The sequence below is a fragment of the Cydia splendana genome, chromosome 25 (genome assembly GCF_910591565.1).
Source record: "Cydia splendana chromosome 25, ilCydSple1.2, whole genome shotgun sequence".
In the NCBI taxonomy this organism is placed as follows: domain Eukaryota; kingdom Metazoa; phylum Arthropoda; class Insecta; order Lepidoptera; family Tortricidae; genus Cydia; species Cydia splendana.
In genome coordinates, this window is record NC_085984.1 from 10,307,099 (window position 1) to 10,331,385 (window position 24,287).

Below are 24,287 nucleotides of genomic sequence, written 5' to 3' on the forward strand. Positions count from 1 at the left end.
CCAGTCACATTTTAGTTCAACCTTATTAGGTTGGCTGGTTTATTAACCAGCCAACCATATTCAAATTTGCCACTAAAAATTCGTTTGCCATACTACAATTCCTTGCTAATTAGTTTCCCATCTTAGATATAATTTTAAGGACTAACTATATTAATATCATATCCTGAACATCAGAATTCATTACCAAATATTTATCTATGCATATGCACCGACCTTGATCCAATTAAATGATCTTGTTTCATTAAATGGGCAAGTAATATTCTTGATAATCTTGATACAGCCGAAGTTACTCATTTTAATGGATTTTAAACGGTATAATCGGCACACTTTCCTTGTTTTTTGAAAATACCGGGATCCTGGTATTGCATTAAAAAATACCGGTATTGAAAAATGCGTTTTCACAGACGGGATCCCGGTATTTCGGGATCCCGGTATTGGAAGCCCTAGTTCCCACACCTCAAATCAACCAACCAGATAAACCGATAGAAAACATTTTCTTTTTACCATTGGGATATAAAACAGCTAAATAGTTATTTTGTAAGCTAACTATTCGACAATATTATTCGCAAATAATTTATTCGTGGGCTATTTTATTCGCGAATAATTCATTCGCCGAATAAATTATTCGCGAATGAATTGAACACGAATGATCATTCGAAAAAATTATTAAATGAATGAATTTTGTCCATCTTTGACTGAAACTACCACGAACGGAATATGCTATATTTTTCTTTAGCAAAATCGCATTTTGCTCACTGTTAGCAAAATACCCTTGTTCGAGCTGCTTAGGTGAAAAATTAAATTGGTACAACACATATCAATCACATTGAACATCCATATATACATTACTTCAATCTCCGCTACACGCCAAGGCCGGGTTAGGCCCGCGTGTATTTAAGGTCCGTTTCGCCGTGTACACGGGTACACGGGTACACGGGTACCCGGATACACGGATCTTAATTACACGTGTGCCCGAGTACATGTGTAGAACGGGTCAGAAAACCGTGTACGTGTAGTTCGGAAACGGGTACCGAATACGTGTACACGAAACCCGGACACGACCGCGAGCCCTAGTCCAGACCAGACCATCAGTCCATCATTCCGCGTGTTACACGATAATTCTCCCGTCATTCTGACCAGAATGATGGACTGAACTGACGCCAGAATTAGCGTGTAACCGATGTCATACATAAAATCAAGATCAAGTGCGGGTAGTTCCTAAAACCCGCGCAGCAAGAAAATGTTGATACAATTCCTCGCCAGTCTGCCTGTGACCACGAACGAAAAGTCACGTTCGAAACGTCAGGCCATAAATAAACGTAAGTTTTTACGCGACTAAGTCCCGTGCTAGTTTTAAATTATGAATGAAAATCGTGTTAGTTTAAATCAAACACATACAGTTTCAAAATGTTATCATGGTTTAAGTTAGCACGAGAACCGGGAACAGCGCTGTTTACGAATTTCTAATAACAAGATAGAATTAAATATACTCCATTTGAGCTGGCAACGAAGATGTAATAAAAATGTTTGCGCGTTACCAATTAGGATTCAACCACATATTACGTCCACATTACGTCACAGCAATAGCCCACACTGTTAACCGTAAATCAATAGACCTTATGCCTTCTGTATTAAGAGCCAACAGGAGTGGTCATTCCTCCATACAAACGTACTCCTCGTTTTCCTCCGTGGTTTTTGAAGCTAGAGCAATGATTTTTTCAACACAGATTAATATTGTCAATATCTGTGTCGGACCGTTTTGCTTTTTTTGATATTTTTGTTTTTTAAGGCGCTAGAGCCCTTCAAAAATGGCCAAAATGGCCTAATTGACTATGCCGCAATGAGAGGCGTGGCATTCAAAATTGATATCAATTAGCCAAAAAAGCAAAACGGTCCGACACAGATAATTTCATAATCATTTAGATTTCCAAATTTGGTTACGATTGGTTAAGTTTTGGAGGAGGAAACAGAGGAGTACGAAACCTCGATTTTTGAGATTTTTACGCAGGATTTTTCGCCTTGTCCTTATCGCACTACTTTTAGGTGCCGCTTCCGTTAGCGAGACGGGTATATTTACCTAAAATATTTAAAACTCAGCTCCTGTTTCGTCTTAAGGTCCACCGATGTACAGTTAGGAATGTTGCTGTGTGTACCAGGCGTATACTTGTTAAACTTACCACATTAACATCGACAGTGGCTAAGCCCCCGGGTTGGCCTGTGTCGGCGTCCACCTGACTCCACTGTTAGTACATTAGCCACAACATATAACAAATAACAAGAATACATAAATAATAGTTTTGGAAGCATAAATATACATATAAGGTAATTCGCCAGTAACCCTAGCCACCCTAAACTAAAAATGAATTTTATTTACGTATAAACAGAATTCCGAATTCAGAATTGGAGGTCCAAGGGGGAGGCCTAATATGTTCAGCAGTGGACGTCTTATGGCTGAGATGATGATGATAAACAGAATTCATTTTAGTATAAGGTTTCGATAACTGGCCACCTTATACTAAAATGAATTCTGTTTATCATCATCATCATCATCTCAGCCATAAGACGTCCACTGCTGAACATAGGCCTCCCCCTTGGACCTCCATTCGTACCGGTTGGAAGCGACCCGCATCCTTCCGCGGCCTTAACAAGGTCGTCTGTCCAATTCTGTTTATATAGACTGGAGGAAACCGGCCTGTTTCGAAAAAAGTCGTCGACATCTCTTCTAAATACCTAAAACTGGTATGGATGTGTTCCTCGTGATCTCTAGAATACGAATTGACCGGTTTTAGTTTATGGAGGGGGGGACGGGTCGAAAACAAGGGGGGCAAAGATGGCGGCCGACCATCATTGATATTTGTTCACATCTTGAGTCCTATGGGACCGATCGGTTCGTGTGATGTGTCGTTTGAAAGAGTATTAAACGTGCTATTATTGTTTCATAATAACCGTAGTCATAACTGTAGTCGTTAACAAAATATTTTAAAATTTTTGATTTTTTACCGTGCATGGATGGCATAAGTACTGATTATATATGCGTCTAACTTAATAAATTACAACTATACCGCAATTATTTTATTACAAAATATACGACACATTTCATTAGCTTACCAAAAACATAAGTTTTATTGGTGTATGATATTATATAACCAAGTAATACCGAATTTTGTTCAGCATGGGTCACTACGCACGGTCACGTAAATGGCGGGCGACCGACGCGCGACGTCCACTTTTCATTATTTCTCGGCTTCTAATTTATTTATCAATTGGTGATAGGTACCATTTGAAAGGCTATTAAACGCACTATAATTGGTTTTAAATAACTGTAGTCATAACTTTAGTAATTTACAAAATATTTTAAATTTATATGATTTTTTTACCGTGCATGGATGGCATAAGTACTGATAAAATATGCGTCTAACTCAATAAATTATAACTTTACTCCAATAATGTTCGTACAAAATGGTCGTGAAATTTAATTAGCTTTCCAAAAATATAAGTTTTATTGGTGTATGATATTATATAACCAAGTAATTACGAATTTTGTTCAGCAGGGGTCACTAAGCGCTGTCACGTAAATGGCGGGCGACCGGCGTCAACTTTTCATTGTTTCTCGGGTTCTATTTTATTGATTAGTTGGTAATAGATACCATTTGAAAGAATATTATACGTACTATAACTGGTTTCAATAACTGTAGTCATAACTTTAGTCATTTTCAAAATAATTGAAAACATATGATTTTTACCGTGCATGGACATAAGTACTGGTAAAACATGCTTCTTACTCATTAGATTATAACATTACCGCAATAAATGTTTTCAAAATATACGGGAAATTTTATGAGCTATCCAAAAATATAAGTTTTATTGCTGTATAATGTTGTATAACTAAGTAATCATGAATTTTGTTCAGCATGGGTACTGTGCACCGTCACGTAAATGGAGCCCTGCCATCGTTGAGTTTTCATTATATTTCCGGTCCTATTTTTCTGATACTTGGTAGATACCATTTGCAAGCATATAAAATTTCAATTATTTTGTAAATGACTACAGTTATGACTACAGTTATTTGAAACCAATTATAGTACGTTTAATAACCTTTCAAATGGTACCTATCACCAATTTATCAATAAATTAGAACCCGAGAAATAATGAAAAGTTGACGTCGGTCGCCGGCCATTTACGTGACCGTGCGTAGTGACCCATGCTGAACAAAATTCGTTATTACTTGGTTATATAATATTATACACCAATAAAACTTATGTTTTTGGAAAGATAATGAAATTTCTCGTATATTTTGTAATAACGTTAATTGCGGTAAAGTTATAATTTATTGAGTTAGACGCATGTTTAGTCAGTACTTATGCCATCCATGCACGGTAAAAATCATATATTTTAAAATATTTTGTAAACGACTACAATTATGACTACGGTTATTATGAAACAATAATAGCACGTTTAACACTCTTTCAAACGACACCTCACATGAACCGATCGGTCCCATAGGACTCAAGATGTGAACAAATATCAATGCTGGTCGGCCTACCACTTTCCCCCCCTTTTTTTCGACACGTCCCCCCCTCCATAAACTAAAACCGGTCAATTCGTATTCTAGAGACCACGAGGAACACATCCATACCAGTTTTAGGTATTTAGAAGAGATGTCGACGAAAATCGTGAAGGAGAGGACTTTTGTTTAATTTTCCTATAGTCTAATAGGTGAATATAATTCATTTTTAGTTTAGGGTGGCCAATTACTAACAGTGGCCAGTTACTGGCAAATTACCTTAATTTAAAAAAGAAAACAAGAACAAACATAATAAGAAAGGAGAGTTAACATACATACAGTTACAAACTAATATAATTACTGATATATACAGAGATATACTTACAGCCTGGCAAAAAAGAGTAGAAATTAAAAAGTAGCAACACTGTAGTGTCGTCCCGTTCTCTTACATAAATTGATTTGAAAGGGACGACACTACAGTGTTGCCACTTTTTGATTTCTACTCTTTTTTGCCAGGCTATACTCCCTTATTCATAAACGCGCTACAAACCCCAATTAGCTAATAATCGTTTGTCTTTATCTGTCATTTTGACTTATGTATTTGTAAGAAAGGGATAAAACATAATTTAACTAAATCAGGCCCGTAAAGTTATATGAATAAGGGGGTTATTCTACATAGTTAAGAGAAAAAAGAAAGTTAGGAAGAAGTGTACATTGCCTGTGCTTTAAATATATAAAATATATCTTGTTTACACACTTAACTACCAAATATTTCTAAGACAAAGAGACAGATATATTTCACAAAATAACCGTTCAGCACAGACAACGCACGAAGATCGCAGTGTAAGTGTTATAATCAGTATACCGTCTTAGACATTGGATAATTGCTCAAAAAGCAAAAACAAAAATATCTACCGTAAGAAGTATCACACTTCTTAAGGGGCCGGTATATGACGTTTTCGATTTAGACCTCACTTTGTAACCATAATTTGTTCAATAAATGTTTAATAATTGCATTCAATTACACGTAAATTTTTTCATGAAGAAACCGTGTACCGACTCTTCATGCCATTATATTTTTAATTTGCTGTTATTCTCTACAAATCGACACTAAAAGTATCAAAAAATCAAAATATGGAGTTCCGTTTGAGACGGAAGCAAAACAATTTTGTCTTTGACAGTAATTGAATTATTGTATGATTTTGAAAGCTAGATAATTCAGGTACCAATTTATTACGAATTTATATTTTTACTCACAAAGACAACAGAGAAATTCAATCTCAAATGTAAACTTTCGAACAATTTCCATACATTGACGACATCACTCAAAATTCTTCTTCAAGTCAGATGCCCGTTGGGGCTACACCGGAGCACACGTGTACTTCTTCAAATGAAAATGACAGCTTGATTTTCTTGCTTTTGACAATTATATTGACATTAAATCATATACGCACACGAGAAAGCATACCAGTAGATAAATTGTATTTCAAAAAATAGGGTACATAAATATCAGCTCGCGTCTCATTTAAATTTGATTTGCTCTTATTTACGGGTCATAATGCTTGAAAACCGCAGTAAACTATCTTAAAACAATACGATTACAGTCGAATTTAAGTATTATGTTCCTTCAAAACTCGCTTAAAATGAAAAAAGTTTAAAGACTCATCTTTACTGATTGGGATCAATTTTTATTATGCTGGTATCGTTTTGCGTCATTTTAAAAACGTATTTGACTTCTGTACGTCAACGAATTTTGATGACAATTGTAATCTTGTATTATATTATAGAAATTTATCTTAAAATATTGCCTATTAACAGGAAGAGTTATGTTATTCGTATAAGTAATACCTGAAAGTCTTGTACCTAGATCTGTAATACCATGGATTGCGACTAATAAATTATTATGATTATGCCGTTCGTTCCGTCTATATGTATAATGCGTGTACGTGCTGTTCTCTGAAAATCTTCAAGAAAAAATAACGGCTAGACCAGCACTAAGTACTAGCGAGTTTTTGCGGCTTTGGAGACCGAGATGAAGCTTACAGGCCAATTAGCGCTGTGGACTGGTTATTGTTATGTATACCTATTATCGAATGTTTTAGAAATTTACTATAAAAAGCAATGTTTTATTTCGATTAGATCTACATTTTGTGCATATTGCATATCTGAAGTATTTTCGTACTAAACTTGAAACTTTCGTTGAAACTAAATAAAATAATTATTCCAAATGTACAGTCACCTGCAATTTATGTTACACAACGAAGGCCGCAAATATATCTGACACGATCTTATTTGTAGAACCATAAGAGCATGTCACATATTTTTGCGGCCTTCGAAGAGTAGGTACCGTCATTATCACCAACTTTGCCCGCTTTTTTTTTTTAAACGCGAATTTCTCAATAAATATCACATCATATGACTTTTTTTTGCTCAGCACGTCCTATGTGATCAAATGCATCAGTTTTAAAGAAAAATTTTTTTTGTCGTGTTTTTACCCATTTTTTGCGTTTTAGAGGGCGGGCAAAGATATCCGGGGTTTTCGCCAACATTGCCCACGTTAATTTGGTATTCAAATACAGCTCGTATGATGATGATGTCTAAGGATCACTTTAAGGTTTTGGGCAATCCTACCATTCCCTGTTAATAGCTTAGCGATAAGTGTAAAACTTTTAAATACATTTGCTGGGCAATGTTGCCTACCCGTTTTTGCCCATTTCCAAATAAGGCTCGCCTAAGCATTTTACAAAGGCTAGGGTTGTCACTTTTGAGAAAATCTGTTACAATAGTTTAATGGCCAAAAATATGATTTTTGTTGTGTTTTTCATTCGTTAACGGGATAAAATATCAAAATAAAGGATAATAAGACAAATTAAATACAGAATATATTTATAAACTTATTTTAGTGTACAAACATAACCTTCTTTTACTTGCGAAGTTGGGTAAATTAGATGAAAAAGACAACCCTAATCCGTTTTTGGTGGTGGGCAATGTTGGTACGGATGCCAAATTACCGGATTACTTTGCCCACCGCTCAAACTTTTGTGTATTTAGGCCTTTTTAGTTTAAATCTGAATAGACATAATCTATGCTTCATGTGTTATAACTCAAACCCGGAAATATTTGTCAAAGGGTTCTCAATTTTTTCTACTTGCATTCATTATTTATCAATTTTTTGCCCGCCGAAATATACCCTATATTAAACAACTCGCTCAAAATTCCCAAGTCAAGTTATGGACAAGTTTGGTATATCAGTTATGCACAAGTTTGGTCAGAAATATAACCTATTTTCTACTAAAAACAGCAGGGTGGCCATAACTATTATCAATTTTTCTACATTAACGAATTTGTTTAAAATTGTCGTTTTGGGCAAAGTTTCCCTGGAGGCAAAGTTGGCGCTAATGACGTAACATATTATCGCAGGTGACTGTACATAAATGTTTCGGTGATTTTGAGATTATTTTCCAGGTTAGTTTACTAACAATCAAGTTATGCAGATACCGATTTCGTGAACGTATAAGTAGTAAGGTACCGCTATTGTTTAGCGATACCGATTATTTTTGAAGGTAAAACTATACCGGTTGAAATATAAAGATATTAAATTTACAGTAGGGACAACCATTTTTTATAGGTGTACCTAAACCAGCGTTAGCAAAGGTCTCGGTTTCAGCTTAGGCAAAAATGCTTTTGTATGTTCTCCTTTGCAGATCACATTTCTCAACTGATTCTCGTGAAAATTTGTAAGCAGGTTCGATAGAACTACTCTGTTTCGCTTTATCCGCCAAAATGGAATTGCCACCCTGCCGAAACTTTATTTATTTAAATTCCCATTGAATGGATATTGCACCTTATGAAAAACCGTATAGAGTAGTAAATAACATTTTACATCTGACTTAATGACATCTTGTTTTATTCGCTTTAATTGTACAAAACGCGTATCTCGACAAAGCAATATTAGGTAGTAAAACAGTCAACAATCAAATGAATTATAGGTGCGTCACGTGTGACATGAACAGACAAGGAAAGCAAGATTAAATGCATTGTTTCTCTTTCATCTTTAAATGGAACGCTTTTACCCTCAAAGGAGGCTAGTGGTCAATACTAAACTAAAAGTCCAATCTTAAAAAAACATGATGGGTCACTGACCTGTCCCAGTAAAGTGAGGTAGTGTGCGTGAAGTGCGCTTGTGTGTGAAATGGGGTAAATTGACAGAATCTGAAATTTTACCCACCGCTACCGCCGCCTTAATCGACAGATCGACACCAACATCTCAGATTAGTTAATTGTTATTTATTTGTTACTTTTAATTTTATTAAATAATGATCACCCATCAGGGAACAATAGTGTTCCGGACAGTTGGGAAGCGTGTGCGGAGACGAAGCCAACACGTAGAAGCCCTTTTGACACTTTAATGAAATGTAAGGGGTATACCGAGCGGATGCTGCCCTTACCCGTGGGTACAAATAGTTATTATTAAGATTTTTCATGACAATACATATGAGAAATTTAAATATATGTGCTTTCAGAAAACTTAGATACACAATTTTAGTTATAATAACACTACACGAAAGACACAAAAGACGGCATACATTACAACACCTACACCACACAGAGACACTATACGTACAATACTAACATCGACCGTGTCAATGTACTCGTCCTCTGAGTCGTGGCGCGTGCGGGGCACGGGGGACGACGTGCCGCTCACGGAGCGCGAGCCTGTAAAAGAAATAAGTGAGTTGTTATACTGGATTCTTACATTGTGAACCTCGTACAATTATACCTCGCGCGCCTATAATTAAGCCTATCTTATCATTTTAACTGTCATAGGGATCATCATTTATAGATTCAAGTCACGCGTCAAGTATAGATTAGGGAATTAATTAATAAATTCTTAACACTTTCACTGCCAGAAATTAGATGAGACTGATTAAAGCCTTGGTAAGTTAAATTTTAGCCTCGTTCCAGCTCAGTCCAGCTTATAGCGTACTTTCGACGGTCGCCATGAGTTAATCTTACAGCCACAAACACCGCAATATGCGCAACTGAAATAAGCGGTCGCCCTCCCATATTAAATTGGTAAGGCAGCGTTTATGCGTGGAGGACGCGATTGTCTTATGTGCTCCGTCTAGTAGTTGATGGTCTGTGGTTACAACATTCCGTCAATTACCATCCGAAAACGACGCTTACATTACACGCTTCTCTTTGCGCATGGTGAGGCATTAAAGCAATACTAACCGATAGGAGTGTTATGCTCAGAGCGGACCCTGCGTAGAACGTCTCCGGCCACCAGCTCCAAGTCCCTGTTCGGGAACTCCTCGTCCTCATCATCAACTGACAGGAATGAAGCCACGTCGGAACTGTACGACATGGTCTCCACTATCTGGAATGGAAATTGTACATTTCATTTAAGCATGAAGACTGTGAAATAATTGGAAGGACCAGAAGAAATAGGACCCGATTATACTCGTAGTCTAAATCTTTTGAACTGAGCTCATCAAAAGAATATATTCAGTATTGTGTTTAAAATCGCAAACGATAGGCACCCTAAAAAAAAGTTTCAGGGCGCCCTTTCATGTTTGTTAATTATCATCTCTATAGCCGTAGGCAGTAAATACATAATTGATTGCCATCGGCAGTAGACTAGTTTTAACGCATGTTGATCACCCGCTACATCTGATTGTTCATTATGAATCTATTCGCTAACACCATAGAGTTTATAATTGGAAAACATGAAATGCCGTCCAGTTAAAAAAGTATAAACTAAACTTCTCCCATAGTCACTTTCTGCCATTCGGGTGACCCGTGACCCCGTAATCACCCAGTGAAATGATTTAATAACACCGTGAGGTGAGCTTTATTTTACAGGGTTGCTATACCTGTCACCCTAACGTGAGTTTTTATAGCATTAGGCAAAGAACGGTCTCTAGGCCCGATTCACATACCTAAGTTAATAAAATAGTAACATATACTTATGTGCTAAAATGGAAATAAACATTCGTAGTTGTAATGTAAGTACTAAATAATGAAAAACCAGACCACAAGGGCATCCCAACTTCGCTAAGCGGAAAGCAAATAAACAACGTAGTTATGTCAACAGCCGGCATAGGAAACTTTGGAAGGGCGAATGTTAAGGTCAGGCAAAACAATCATTATAATGCCTGGTACATAAGGTCAACTCCATTAATCAATATAATGCCTGGTACAGCCATCAGATATATCGGAGCGGGCAAGGTGCTCAAATCTGAACACGCACTCTAACGCCTTGACAATAGAGGCGTGTCCAGATATTTGTGAGCGCCTCGGCCGCTCCGATATATTTGATGGCGACTGTACCTGGTACAGACATAAGGTTAAGTTGGGGGGCGAGTAAGCGGCAATCCATGCGGACACAAATATGGAGGGAGGTATCATTCGCCTCAGCTGTCCATACTGTCCATGTCTGAGGGCCTACCGCGAATCACATTCGACGTGTTGCCTCCCTGTCACACTTACGTACGAATTTACACGTGCGACAGAGAGGCAACACGTCGAACGAGTTTCGCGGTACCGTCTCTGTACCGTCCCCCGCCCCGTCATACTTAAGCCACATTTAGACGGTTCAAGAACTTGCATATAATATTTACAATCCATTACAATATTGCTAACTACAGAGTACAATGAATTCAGTCGATCGACCAAATATAGCAATGTAACGAAAATCGCATGCAGGTTCTTGTGTCGTCTAAATGGGACTTTAGGCAGTGACAGAAAGCATTATAACATGTTGTAAAGTGTCATTCGATGGAACTTTATTATTTAATATTAAATTAGATTAGATTGGATCAATATTGCCAAAAATGTTTAAGTCTACCTACTACATTAATAGAATTTAAACGGTCGTGAGTCATACTAACATTAACTAACTTTAACTATTTATTTTTCACCACACCAGCTCGGCAATGCTTACTTTGAACTTCAAAAACTGATAGCAAAGTTGCATTTTATTCACATGTGAGGCAAAGTAATCAAATACATGAGTTGTTTTCATATTTTTGCTGGTAGGACTTTTAAATGATTTTTGGATGATAAATATTTAATTACATTCATTTGGATTTGATTTGGTTTTATTTTGTTTGAAATTTTACATTTATCTAATATTTGCTTCGGGTTGATGGGGTGAAAATTTTTGTGTTTCACTCGGGGGCAAATTTTGTTTAACCTTCGTGCTTTGAAACCCTCGCAACGCTCACGATTCCATTTTTTGAACCACTCGTTACGCTCGTGGTTCAATTTTGGAATCTTTCGCTTGCTCGGGTATCAATATTAGCGCGAGCGGTTAAACAACAACTTTGCCCCCTTGTAAAACAAATAACTATTAAAATTTCTATATATTTTGAGTAGGCAAGTAATATCCATATCCATACCTTATGTAGTTCGTCCACGTAGGCCTGCATCGCCTCTGTCTGCGACATGTTGCCGAGCTTGTTCCATGATTCCCATTTTGCTCTGAAAGTAAACAAAACATTAGTAGGTACATATTTAACACTGACTAGAGATTGGCCGAATATTCGGTAATTTTTCGATATTCGGCAAGTTAGCCAATGTTCGTATTCGGCCGAAGTATTCGATCAAAGTGCTGAATATTCGGCAAAAACTTTTCAAGAAGGTACTCTCTTCCATCGGGTAATCAGGTTACGTTTTCCCGTTGTCATTAAAACTCATGATGGAACATGTTGAATCCATTAGCGCCACTTGCACCATTCCACTAACCCGGGGTCAACCGGTTAAACCTGGAGTTACCATGGTTACAAGTACTTTTTGACACTGGGTTAACGGTTTAACCGGTTGACCCCGGATTAGTGGGATGGTGCGCCACTTGCGCCTTAGGATGTTTTAATTATTTGGAGAGAGTGTTGATTTCTTTACGAGTTCCTTACCTTTTGACCTGTTTGTTTCTAGGGAACTAACTAAACGTTTTCAAATGGTTTATTAGTATGATACATATGAACCGAATAATTTGGTCTAATATTCGGTTCGGTAAGATCTGAACCGAACGTTCGGCCGAATATTCGTATTCGGCAAACTCAATATTCGTATTCGGCAAACTCCATATTCGGCCCATCTCTAAAACTGACTAATAATATGATTGAAGCTTATGTAAGATTAATACGATTATAATATATATACATAAATCAGACATCGTTAATGCTTGTTTACATTTAAGTAACAACAGACTACATATTACGAACAATAACACTAGACGAGTTTGTTTATTATTACATTGTTACATAACATACAATTGCTAATGTTGTGTCATAGTTTTTCCCAAATCACGGCGAAATGAGTCACCATCACCAGCCGTCAGTCAGCCGTCGTTTCGGGTCAAAAGTTAATGGCAAATTAAGGACGTTTTTCTGAGAAATCTTTGTTTTTAAAAAGATGTCAGGTGAAAATAAATACCGCTCAGTCTGTATTGTGCTGGTTGATTGCTATTTGCTAATACGTTTTACGAAATCACCTTTTCATACAAACGTAGTCTTCATTTTCCTCTATGGGTATTAACATTATTAAAAATATTTTGACACAATTTGTTGTAACTATATCAACCACAGCTATGCCCCTGATGCTTTTCGAATTTTAAATTATTATAAGAGTTAGGAGCATTTATAAAACTGTATGAAATCTATTTTTCGCTCCTAATTTATACAATAATCAAAAAAGTCGAATTTAGGGGCTTAGATATCCAATTATGTAAATATATGTCAATATCCAGAGAGGAAAATGGGGTCTACGTTCGTATGGAGAAACAGCCGTCCCATTTCCCCTTAACAAAAATAGAATAAACACGATACATGACCATCTAACTGTCTTTGAGAAATCAATAAAACAAAAGATTTCGAGGTTGAGAACCTCCTCCTTTTTTAAGTCAGTTAGAGAAGAGTCTAGGCAACCTCTATGTTCTCGTAACAAGCTCTTAACATTTACCATATGAAAGTAACATTTAACGGCTAATGAATAATTGCGACACTAATGGCCGCTGAATCGCATAACTTACAAGATGTATATTATTACATCAGATGCGCGTGCGGCACGGCTTTGGCAGGACACGCCATTAGTTCAAAACAAAGTTGATTTTGGACCTGACGATAACCTGTGCCAATTAATACTATGAGAAGTATTAGAACAAATTAAATTATTTTCAGAAAATATTTTAATTTGTTCTAATACTTCTCATAGTATTGATTGGCAACGCCATCTCTCTCGCTAGCTCGGTATCACCTGAGATGGTCCAGGTAGAAGGTCCGAACCATACAGTTCTACCTGTAGTTGCCTGTAGGGATGGCCTGGGGGCGCCATAAGCCTTCAGTAAGAAGTACATATTCTTGGAAAAATTCGACCTATACCGCTGTGGCCCGGTGGCCGAATGGCAGAGGCACCTGCCGAGATAGCATAGGACGCTGGTTCGATTCCAGCCTGGAGCACTGGAGGCCTTGGGCACATTTTCTTGGTATATGAGATTTATTTCAGTTAGGGTTAGATCTTGGTTTTTATAGATCGTTTTCTTGGGTAACATGGGTTTGACTTTACCTAATACTCGTCTCGCCGAAACTTATCTGCTTTACCTAAAGGTTGACTGGTAGAGACTGCCTTATGGCATTAAGTTCGCTTTTTGTACAGTGTGTTTTCTTAAGTGCAATAAGGATTAAATAAATAAATGCTGTGTGGTTTCGACTATTATTCAAACTGAGATTCGGTCAAGCAGGGCGAAGTAATTCCATTCCAAGCGGGGTAGCCATTCTGTATAAAAAACGATTACTAATTCTATGGTGGAAGTTTCTAGATATTCCAGAATTATCTAGATTACAATACCTGTGTAAAAGGGCTTACTTGGGTCGACCAACTGGACGCCGTCCTGTTGGTCATCCTAAATACCGTTGGGCAGAGTGGAGGCAGATCTCCGTGAGCTCGGCGTCGGCGAAAGCTGGCGGGATACCGCTCTGGACCGATCAAAGTGGCTTGCTCTTGTGTTGGAGGCCAAGACTCATTTTGGATCATCGCGCCAATCAAGTTAAGTACAATACCTGTTAACGACGTCCCAGAAGCCGGGTTTAGGTTTGTCGCAAGGCCCTTCTGTAGCTTGCTTGAAGTAGCTGTAAAAACGCAGCATGAGCTCATTGCTGGGCTGGTATGATCCTGGAATAAAGGGAGATGGCGATTTATAAAAGTGGTACAATACATTTCGCTTAGTCACAGAATAAATAATAGTACTAGGTACAGAAGAGTCACTCTCTAACAAAACGCGTCTGTTACTATCAGGACAGATATGGCCGCTAGGTGGCGACAGCGCCACGCGCGGCTTGGCTAGCCACCAAAATTGGTGTGGAACGGATGTACTTGTAGCTACCTGTTGCAAAGCGACGAAATCGCGGAGTGAGCCACGCCCCTTAATGCTGAGATTATTGAGTCTAAAATTGAAGAACTCGACTTGTTTTAACTAGGGCTCCCGATATCCGTGCTACACGCCAACCCGTGCGTCCGTGTTCTTAGCCCCGGCGGTGCTAAGCGTCCGAACTACACGAACCCGTCAAAGTCCGTGTCCGTGTAGTAGTGCGTTCGGCACCGGATGTAGTTGTTGTTGTTCTGTTTTTTTTCGTATTGCTTGTTATTGGTAATGTGTTATTGTTCTTTATAAACTTTTCATTCTTCGCTCTTATAAAGAACGCGTCCGATCGTCACTATACGACGAGACCCTTGTATCCGTGGATCCGGACACACGGGTAACACGGGTACACGGACCTTAATTACACGGACCCTAATTACCCGTTCCGAACGGGCCACAAATCCGGTTTCGTGTAACACGAGAACGGGGCCCGGAGACGGGTACATGAAACCCGGACGCTACCGCGAGCCCTAATAGTTTTAACGAGACTCAGCGCTAAAATAACCTGTTAGAGATCAAAGTTTTATTTATTTTTTATTTATTTTATTTTATTGGGAAACAATTAGATAGATTCAATTTTTTCCGATGGCAACCTTTGCGAGTTGTACTCTACAGGGTCTTCAAGTTTTTGTGCAAGTCTAAAAGCTTACGAGTATAATACACTTATTTAAATGTTATATAAGAGATAAAAATTATCATTAACATAAATACTCACTGGTAAACATGTATGTAAAGAATGAGGACATAGGTTATCGAGCTTCAATATTGGCAAACATATGCACAATGTTTGCATACAATGGTATATATAAATATATAATGTTGTTTAAACACATAATGTTCTAAGTGTAACATAAATAGAATAATATTGAAACTGTTTAATTTAATATTTTGCAAACATAGAAGGTAGAGTTAGACCAAGATAAGTTTGCAACGATTTTGATAGCACACGCAGTGCAAGTGTTATTTATACGTCATAATACTCATAAATCTCATTTAACTATTTGTTTACTGTATGTTACTTTTATGTCTTTTTCTTCTTGTCTGTTACCTTCCGTGATTCTTCTCACTTGATGGTCTCATCGGAAGATCAGCGCTGGAAGCCACCAGCAACATGCTGAGATGGGGCCATTTCATGGCACTTTAATCTTATTTTGTGTTTTCTTTTATATTATGTATTGTCTCGTTTGTTTGTGCTTACGAATAAATTATATTCTATTCTATTCTATAATATCATAGAAGTTTGACGTTTAAAATAACACTGAAAGTGTCTAGGTAAATATTTTTCATCCGGATTAAGAATTATCAATGTTGCTTATCTATTTAATTGCTAGAGCGATAACAGGACGTTGCCTCGATAACACGAGGGCACTTTAACCCATATCTATTAATACATGGAGCTAATTATCAAATATTTTGATTAACTGTAACGAGCTAACGAGGCTGAATGCAATGGCAATGACCGGACACCGCCTAACGGGAGTCAACTCTCAAACTTCACTGTATTGGATTTTAACAAAACTAGTTCTGCCCTGATATCAACATATGCAGTAATCGCAGCTGAAAAGTCATGCAATTGTTTATCTTGTTCTCTTTGAATAAGTTCTTTATTTAAACGATGTTTTTCATGCAAGTACTGCACATACGATAAGCAGGGCAGAGTTAATGAAAGGTAAATCTTTAATTCATCAATCATTATCTTCCTCGCGTTGTCTTGGCATTTTGCCACGGCTCATGGGAGCCTGTGGTCCGATTGGCAGCTAATCTCAAGAATTGGCGTAGGCACTAGTTTTTTAATCCAGAGGGTAAACTAGGCCTTATTGAGATTAGTCCGGTTTCCTCACGATATTTTCCTTCACCGAAAAGCGACTGGTAAATATCAAATGATATTTCGTACATAAGTTCCGAAAAACTCATTGGTACGAGCCGGGGTTTTAACCCGCGACCTCCGGATTGAAAGTCGCACGCTCTTACCGCTAGGCCACCAGCGCTTCCAAAGGGAAATCTGTAATTATACATAAATATATCCTGGTCACGGCACCAAATTGTAACTATTGTGATAACGATGGACAATCTTACACTCACGTACCATAGATAAAATTAGATAAACTTTTAAGGTTTCTTACGATTTGGGTTACGGTTAGACCTTGGTTTCCATGAGTTTTAGTCTTCTTAGGCTTTTGTGTGGCTACCACCAGTTTGGCATCGACATAAACGCTACCGAGAACATAACTTACTATTCACTCGCACTAATATGCGGGACGAGCTAGATGCATAAAAAGTAAATTACGTACACGTTAGCGTATATGTCAGTTTTGACACTGTCAGTGACTCATGGTACAGGCTGATATATGGACTTTTGGAGTACATCACTTTGAGTGTGCTGAATATTGGGATGTGTAGATTGTGTAGCTTCTACCGTTACAAATGTCCACACAACATGTCTAAATATACATCAATGTATGTGTAAGTAAGAGTTCGTCTTTCCCGCTCACAAATTTTGCAATAAGAGAACCGCAAGTTTGCATTGTACTCGTTGCCTGAGAATATTCATAGAAAATTACCCGTTCCAATGTTCTTGTGTTTAGACTTTAAATATGTAGACAAATCACTTGTGGTTTGCCGACTTTCAGTGTAGTAAAGTCAACAAAAAGTGTACACACATAACTTATGCGTACAGTCACCTGCGATAATATGTTACTCTTCCAAGGCCGCAAAAATATGTGACACGCTCTTATGGCTCTACAAATAAGATCGTGTCAGATATTTTTGCGGCCTTCTTTGTGTAACATATTACTGCAGGCGACTGTACAAGTACCACACAGAGACTAACTATAAGAAAGTGGGAGTTTGGAAAGTCTCAGGGTTCCAAATAATTAAACAAAATCGAGTCTGTAAGAGTATCAAGTATATCATTGTTAGAAAAAATATAAACAATGTCTATTGACGAATCTTTTTGACCGAGCGAACGCGAAACGCAAGAGAAGCGTCTCCGTTTCAGCTCGGGCAAAAAACCCTTTCGTACGTCTGGCTGTGCTAGTGACGCCCTCTACGCAGAGTTTTGCGTAATATTCCCTATTAAGCCCATCCAAATAAGACTTGAAGACTTGTCATAGGGACGCGAGAGGTAGGTCAGGTCAGGTAGGTAGGCATAGAGTTAGGTATACTAAATGCGATAACACAATAGTGTTAGTTCTCGAGCCTGTCGTAATGTTGAATGGCAGTGTGTTAGAAATTTTATGACAGCGCCAAGATTTACATGGTCCAACTCTGTTTTAACAATTTGATTTGACAGATAAGATAAAAGACGATCACAAAACATGTACGAAGATGTACTGACAGCAACAGCAAGAAAAGAAGAAAGCGCTGGTAGCCTTCAGTTGGGAGGTCGCGGGTTCAAACCGGCTAGTACTTATACTTAGTCGAGTTCACAAACACCCAAAACCAGGGCTCGGAACCGGTATTTTTTTTAAACCCCGAAATAGCCCAAAATTTTTAATTATTTTATGCTCTTTACATAGGACTGAATCATATATTTAGGTAACAACTTTGTATTATTAAGTTGTCCCATTAAAAATGAAATAATAAACCAAAGAACGAAAAAGAACGTAATAATACCGGTATTTTTGTATGGAGCAAATACCGGTTTCCGACCCCTGCCCAAAACCAAAAATATACAAAATTATAAAATTTATAAATATATCACGGTGGCTGAAAAATAAATGCATTCCCGTTGCCAGGGAGGTTTTGGGATTATACTGAGCAACTTTAACTATGGAAGTTACGGGAAAAACCGCGAAATCGCAAAAAAAGTACCCTCCCATAGTAAATGGACCAGCCAAAATGTAAGAAACATCTAATTTTTGAAGTGAAAACTTCATTAGCGGCGTTGTGCATTTTTTGTGATGGAGAAAAAATGTTAAACTCGTAACAGGTGTCACGTGACCGTAAGACGGACACGTGACCTGATCGAAAAACTGTTACAAAGTCATTGAGTTTTTCTTTATTGATTTAAATGCCATCTAGTGGGGTCCATATTGGGTTGCATACAATTTTAAGTCATATCTTTGTTGCGCATAACAACTTGTGTCATAATCATCATTGCGCATACAAATGAAAAGTCATATTATATTGTGTCATACATTTTTAGCCATAATATTTGAGGACATACTCAGCAGTTGTCATATATTTTTTGTGCATATAGGTTTTAATTATAATGAATCAGATGTCATACCAGCTAAAAGCATATTTATCGATACTTATAATGTTTTTACGTATAACGTTTTGTAGCATAATAATTTTCAACCATAATGGTTTAAGGCATACTTAGTTATTGATAGCCCTAATCTCCGTCCAAAAACAATTCGACGGAGCCCCGCTCACGCGGGGCTCCTATTTCTGCGTAGTTTGCCCTTCGGGCATCTAAAGAAACCTAACGAACCTAACCTACCTACTATTCGAATAAATCTCATATCTATGATTAATTTCTTTTATAAAACCGTTTCTCCTAGGGAGGAGGGGGCTCCTCTCCTTGGATCTCTTCTTTTATACGGTCGTTCTGTGGTTATGATTATGACTAAAGTAATATTTGCTTCATAGGTGGGTCACAACCATAGGTACATATTTATTATTCATGCTTTGTAACATTTATGAAAAAAACATTATGACCACTACAAATATGACTTATTTTTTTATGTCTATATTAATACTATGCACTGCAATACTTCGAACGACAATTATGGATATCAAGCAGATGACTTAAAATGTTATGCGAATTAAATTAAACTATAAAAAATATGTCATAACTCATTTATGACAAAAACCCAGTTATGCTCAGGAATAATTCTGACTAAAGATTTTTATGACTTACAATTTTATGAATAAAGTGTTATGCCAATTAAAAATATGACAAAAGTGGTTTGTTATGCGACCAGAGGGAGTCCCCATCTAGTGAGTTTCCCTCTAACTAGTCTAACTGGTAGAGTGGTAGGTACTAATATAACTCGAGTACTAACAGTGATGTGCTTAGGGGTTTCAAATAATGCGACGAAATAACGCTAGATGGCGTTAACTTCAATTATACATAGTACTACAGACATTTTGCACTAAATGGCCCTGTTAATAAAATTTTTGAAGTGAAAACTCAGTTTTCAGTTTTTCACTCCCGGAGTGCAACCCGTTGTTTTTTTTTGACAGGTGACTGGACAAACGCGCGAGAATCGGCCTCCATTACTGTCTGCAAAGTGTATGGTGCTTTAACTGTATGTTGTGTAATGACTACACTTAAAATAACAATAAAATTATGTGCAGTATAAACACAATTAATGATTAAATGTTATATTGTTTTCTTTTCAAGTTATAAACACGGAAAATGGGATATAAAAGTGATTAGACACAGCAGTTATGAAACTTTATGAAGCACTATTATAACAATGAGAGCCGGCATTTAAAACTTAAAATATATTGAAAAGCTTGATTATATCACCACCATTGTATACAATAGGTACAGTCACCTGCAATAATATGTTACTCTTCCAAGAACGCAAAAATATGTGACTCTATAGTCCGACCGTTTAAATGAGTCCTCGCCTGCGCGGTACGGGGGCGACGGGGTAGGACGACTAAGGGTGGCGGGGAAGGTGCGGGCGGCAGGCATACGGCGCCCGCACCTTCCCCTTGTCTATAATAGCTAAGTAATATAATATAATAATATGTCGGTTAACCCTTTGAACGCCACGCCTATAGGGATTGCAAATATTCGAAACTTTCAGGTATTCGAATGGCGAGATATTCGAATATTCGAATAATTATTCGAATATTTTTTTTAAATAAGAAAAGGAACGAAAAATCGGTTTATTATCGTTTTATTCAAAATCTTTTTTCACATATTGCTAAAATTAATGATATTTGGCAGAAATCCACTTAATTGACTAGATTTTATCATCCTACTCTGAGATGCCCACGTTTATAAAAGCAAGTAAAACGCAAAAATTAGATGTTTTCTAGATAAAACTTTTTATTATAAATGCGTCGTTATGTGAATTAATATAACTTTAACCATCTAAACACGTATGTAAGAGAGAAAACGTTTTAGTAAGTAATCACTAATCATTTTCTGATTTAAATTAACTTCTAGTCGTTAAGAGGCCTGTAAAATGCCCTTTAATTCCATTGTATTTTGAATCTTTATTGACTTTATTTCTCTTGTCAAGTTTAGTTTTGATTCCTAATGGTCGTCTATAAGTTATAGGTATAATTGGTATTGGAATATTTAAGGGAAAAAGTTGGCTGACTGTAATACTGGGTGGATTATTCGTTAGCTAAAGGTGCATGGTTAGATTCCCAAGTTCGGTAGGTTTGGTATGATCAAATTTGCGAATTGCGATAAAGGGCAAGGTTTAGACATCGAATATTCGCTTAAGGTACGCTTGTACTCAATAAACAGAATGACCCTTTATCTTAAAACTTACGTAACGTTGCTTGAAACAACATTAGCCGCGCCGTAATAAAACATACTTTTTGATTTCATTTTCGTTGAAATTGAGTTAGGTTTAACTGTATTCACGAAGCCTATCGAGAGGAATACAGTAAAAACATTCAGGCCTATTCGGATTTCGAGATAATCACAAGATCTTGAGACGATTTAGAGATCAACAAGATCTACATTAGATATCGACTAGATACTAGATGTGACTTGGATATCTAAGTCATAACTTGTCGAAATCGTTCAAGAGGACCTCCAGAATCGCGGTAACGTCAAATTTGACATATCTATCTTACAAATATCTTTAAATTATCCGTATTGTAACTTGTTGAAGTCTAGTAGAAATCTAATTCATTTTCCGAATCGAGCCGATTATTTCCTTCCCATTTGGGTACCTACCGTTCCTCATTCACTGTAAATACCCGGCAAAACACACAGAAACTGTAACTATAGCGGATGAAAATAGATTTTTTCTAGTAATAAAAAATATTCGAATATTCGAAACCTGAGCAGCCGAATATTCGAATATCAAATATATTCGACATATTCGAATATTCGAATTGCAAGCCCTACACGCCTATCGTGCACGGCTCGTCATCGTGAACCTTGTCGGAAATGCACGAAGAAATGCAATTGTTAAATGAAATACAATGTAAAAATAAATATGAAGGGCCTAAGATTTTAGTGTTGAGAGGAGTTACGAGAGTAGAGAGTGAAAGAGATATTAAACATATACTAAATGACTATCATATTTTGCCTGCCAGTGGCCATGCTGGGGTGCGAAACATGTCAAATATATAATATTAAAAGGAAATTTTACTGGCCAGGAATCGATAGAGACGTAACAGAGTTTGTTCGAACATGTAAAAATGTCAAAAAACCGGCCAAGTGCGAGTCGGACTCGCACACGAAGGGTTCCGTACCATTATCTATAAAAACGGTCACCCATCCAAGTACTGACCCCGCCCGGCGTTGCTTAACTTCGGTCAAAAATCACGTTTGTTGTATGGGAGCCCCACTTAAGTCTTTATTTTATTCTGTTTTTAGTATTTGTTGTTATAGCGGCAACAGAAATACATCATCTGTGAAAATTGCAGCTGTCTAGCTATCACAGATCACGAGATACAGCCTGGTGACAGACGGACGGACGGACGGACAGCGGAGTCTTAGTAATAGGGTCCCGTTTTACCCTTTGGGTACGGAACCCTAAAAATGAAACATTCAAGGCACACAAAAGAGCCTATGGTGGTGACGACCACCGCAACTTATGCCTTAGAGAAAATATTTTTAGATATAATTGATCCTGTCACGGTCGCCATGAGGTGACGAGAGGGATAGAGGGGTATTTAAATTAAACACAGGCGCTCTATCTAATGGTCCGTTTGCTACTAACTAAATAATCTCATCTGTTTCCTTATACTATACCACAATTATAAATAAATAAATAATAAATAAATATTATAGGACATTTTTAAACAAATTGACTAAGCCCCACGGTAAGCTCAAGAAGGCTTGTGTTGTGGGTACTCAGACAACGATATATATAATATATAAATACATAGAAAACAACCATGACTCAGGAACAAATATCTGTATCATCATACAAATAAATGCCATTACCAGGATTCGAACCCGGGACCATCGGCTTCATAGGCAGGGTCACTACTGGGCCAGACCGGTCGTCAAAATTGGGCTGTCGCCTCGCGCGTCTTTGAGACAAAGGCACAGAATAAATAATAGTACTAGGTCCAGAAGACTCACTCTCTAAAAAACCGTGTGTGTTACGATCAACACAGATATGGCCGCTTGGTGGCGACAGCGCCACGCGCGGCTTATGGCTTTCCCCAAAATTGGGGCGGAACGGATGTACTTTTAGCTACCTGTAGCAAAGCGACGAAATCGCGGAGTGAGCCACGCCTGCCAAAGGATTAAACAAAAAAACAACTGCTTACCGCATGTTTATTATACAGCCGGTGAGCCGCTTTGTTTAAACTTCTTGAAGTTGTACTTGAAAGCATTGAAAATGGAAATTTCCATACGAAGTGACTGCATTTAATTGTTTTTATGTGTAAGACTAGACTTTCGCAAGCTGCGTGCTCAATTGCAGTAGACTGTAGATGAGAATATTTACTGTAATTAGCAAATATGCGAATAGTAGTAAGATTTCTTGTCATTAGGGTTCCGTACCCAAAGGGTAAAACGGGACCCTATTACTAACACTCCGCTGTCCGTCCGTCCGTCCGTCTGTCACCAGGCTGTATCTCACGAACCGTGATAGCTAGACAGTTGAAATTTACACAGATGATGTATTTGTGTTGCCGCTATAACAACAAATACTAAAAAGTACGGAACCCTCGGTGGGCGAGTCCGACTCGCACTTGTCCGGTTTTTTTTATATTAGGTACCTAGAGCACAGAATAATTAATAGTACTACCGTACAGAAAGGAAACTTCCTACAAAAACAAAGTTTGACAGCGGTTCAGGGTCGAAACATGCTGTCTCTTTCTAATATATGGCGCTATCCCTTTCGTCTATTTAGGGTTGTCAAAAATCAAGTGATTATCTTATCTGTGGTCATGCACGCAAAAGGAAGTCAAGTGGTGCCAAACTGCCAACCCTAATAATTGCTCGGAGCAATGCTGAGCCGAGCGGAGCCGAGTTTGACCGAAGTCAGGAGTTTCGCACCCCTGCCTAGAGTAAGACCAAGATAACTCTGCAGCACATTTTTATAACACAGACGTGCAAGTGGTATATATACGCCCGGTGGCCGAATGGCACAGCGGCACAGGCACCTGCCGCGACAGCAGAGGACGCTGGTTCGATTCCAGCCTGGGGCACTGGAGGCCTTGGTCACTTTTCCTTAGTATATGACATTTATTTCA

At 37.8% G+C, this 24,287-nt stretch overlaps 1 protein-coding gene across 4 annotated transcripts in view; it reads right to left on the bottom strand.

The window, feature by feature from the left end:
- Positions 1–24,287, bottom strand: part of LOC134802787 (acyl-CoA-binding domain-containing protein 5) — a 57,283-nt gene that overhangs the window by 11,917 nt on the left and 21,079 nt on the right. The window contains exons 2-6 of one of the 4 annotated variants that reach the window (XM_063775497.1): positions 14,566–14,677; positions 11,908–11,989; positions 9,740–9,884; positions 9,138–9,220; positions 2,178–2,240 (exon numbers count right to left, since the gene is read on the bottom strand). In XM_063775497.1, the coding sequence (XP_063631567.1) occupies positions 2,178–2,240; positions 9,138–9,220; positions 9,740–9,884; positions 11,908–11,989; positions 14,566–14,677 (485 nt within the window). Of the gene's footprint in view, positions 1–2,177; positions 2,241–9,128; positions 9,221–9,739; positions 9,885–11,907; positions 11,990–14,565; positions 14,678–24,287 lie in introns of all 4 variants that reach the window. The other 3 variants (XM_063775496.1, XM_063775499.1, XM_063775498.1) reach the window with 3 other exon arrangements.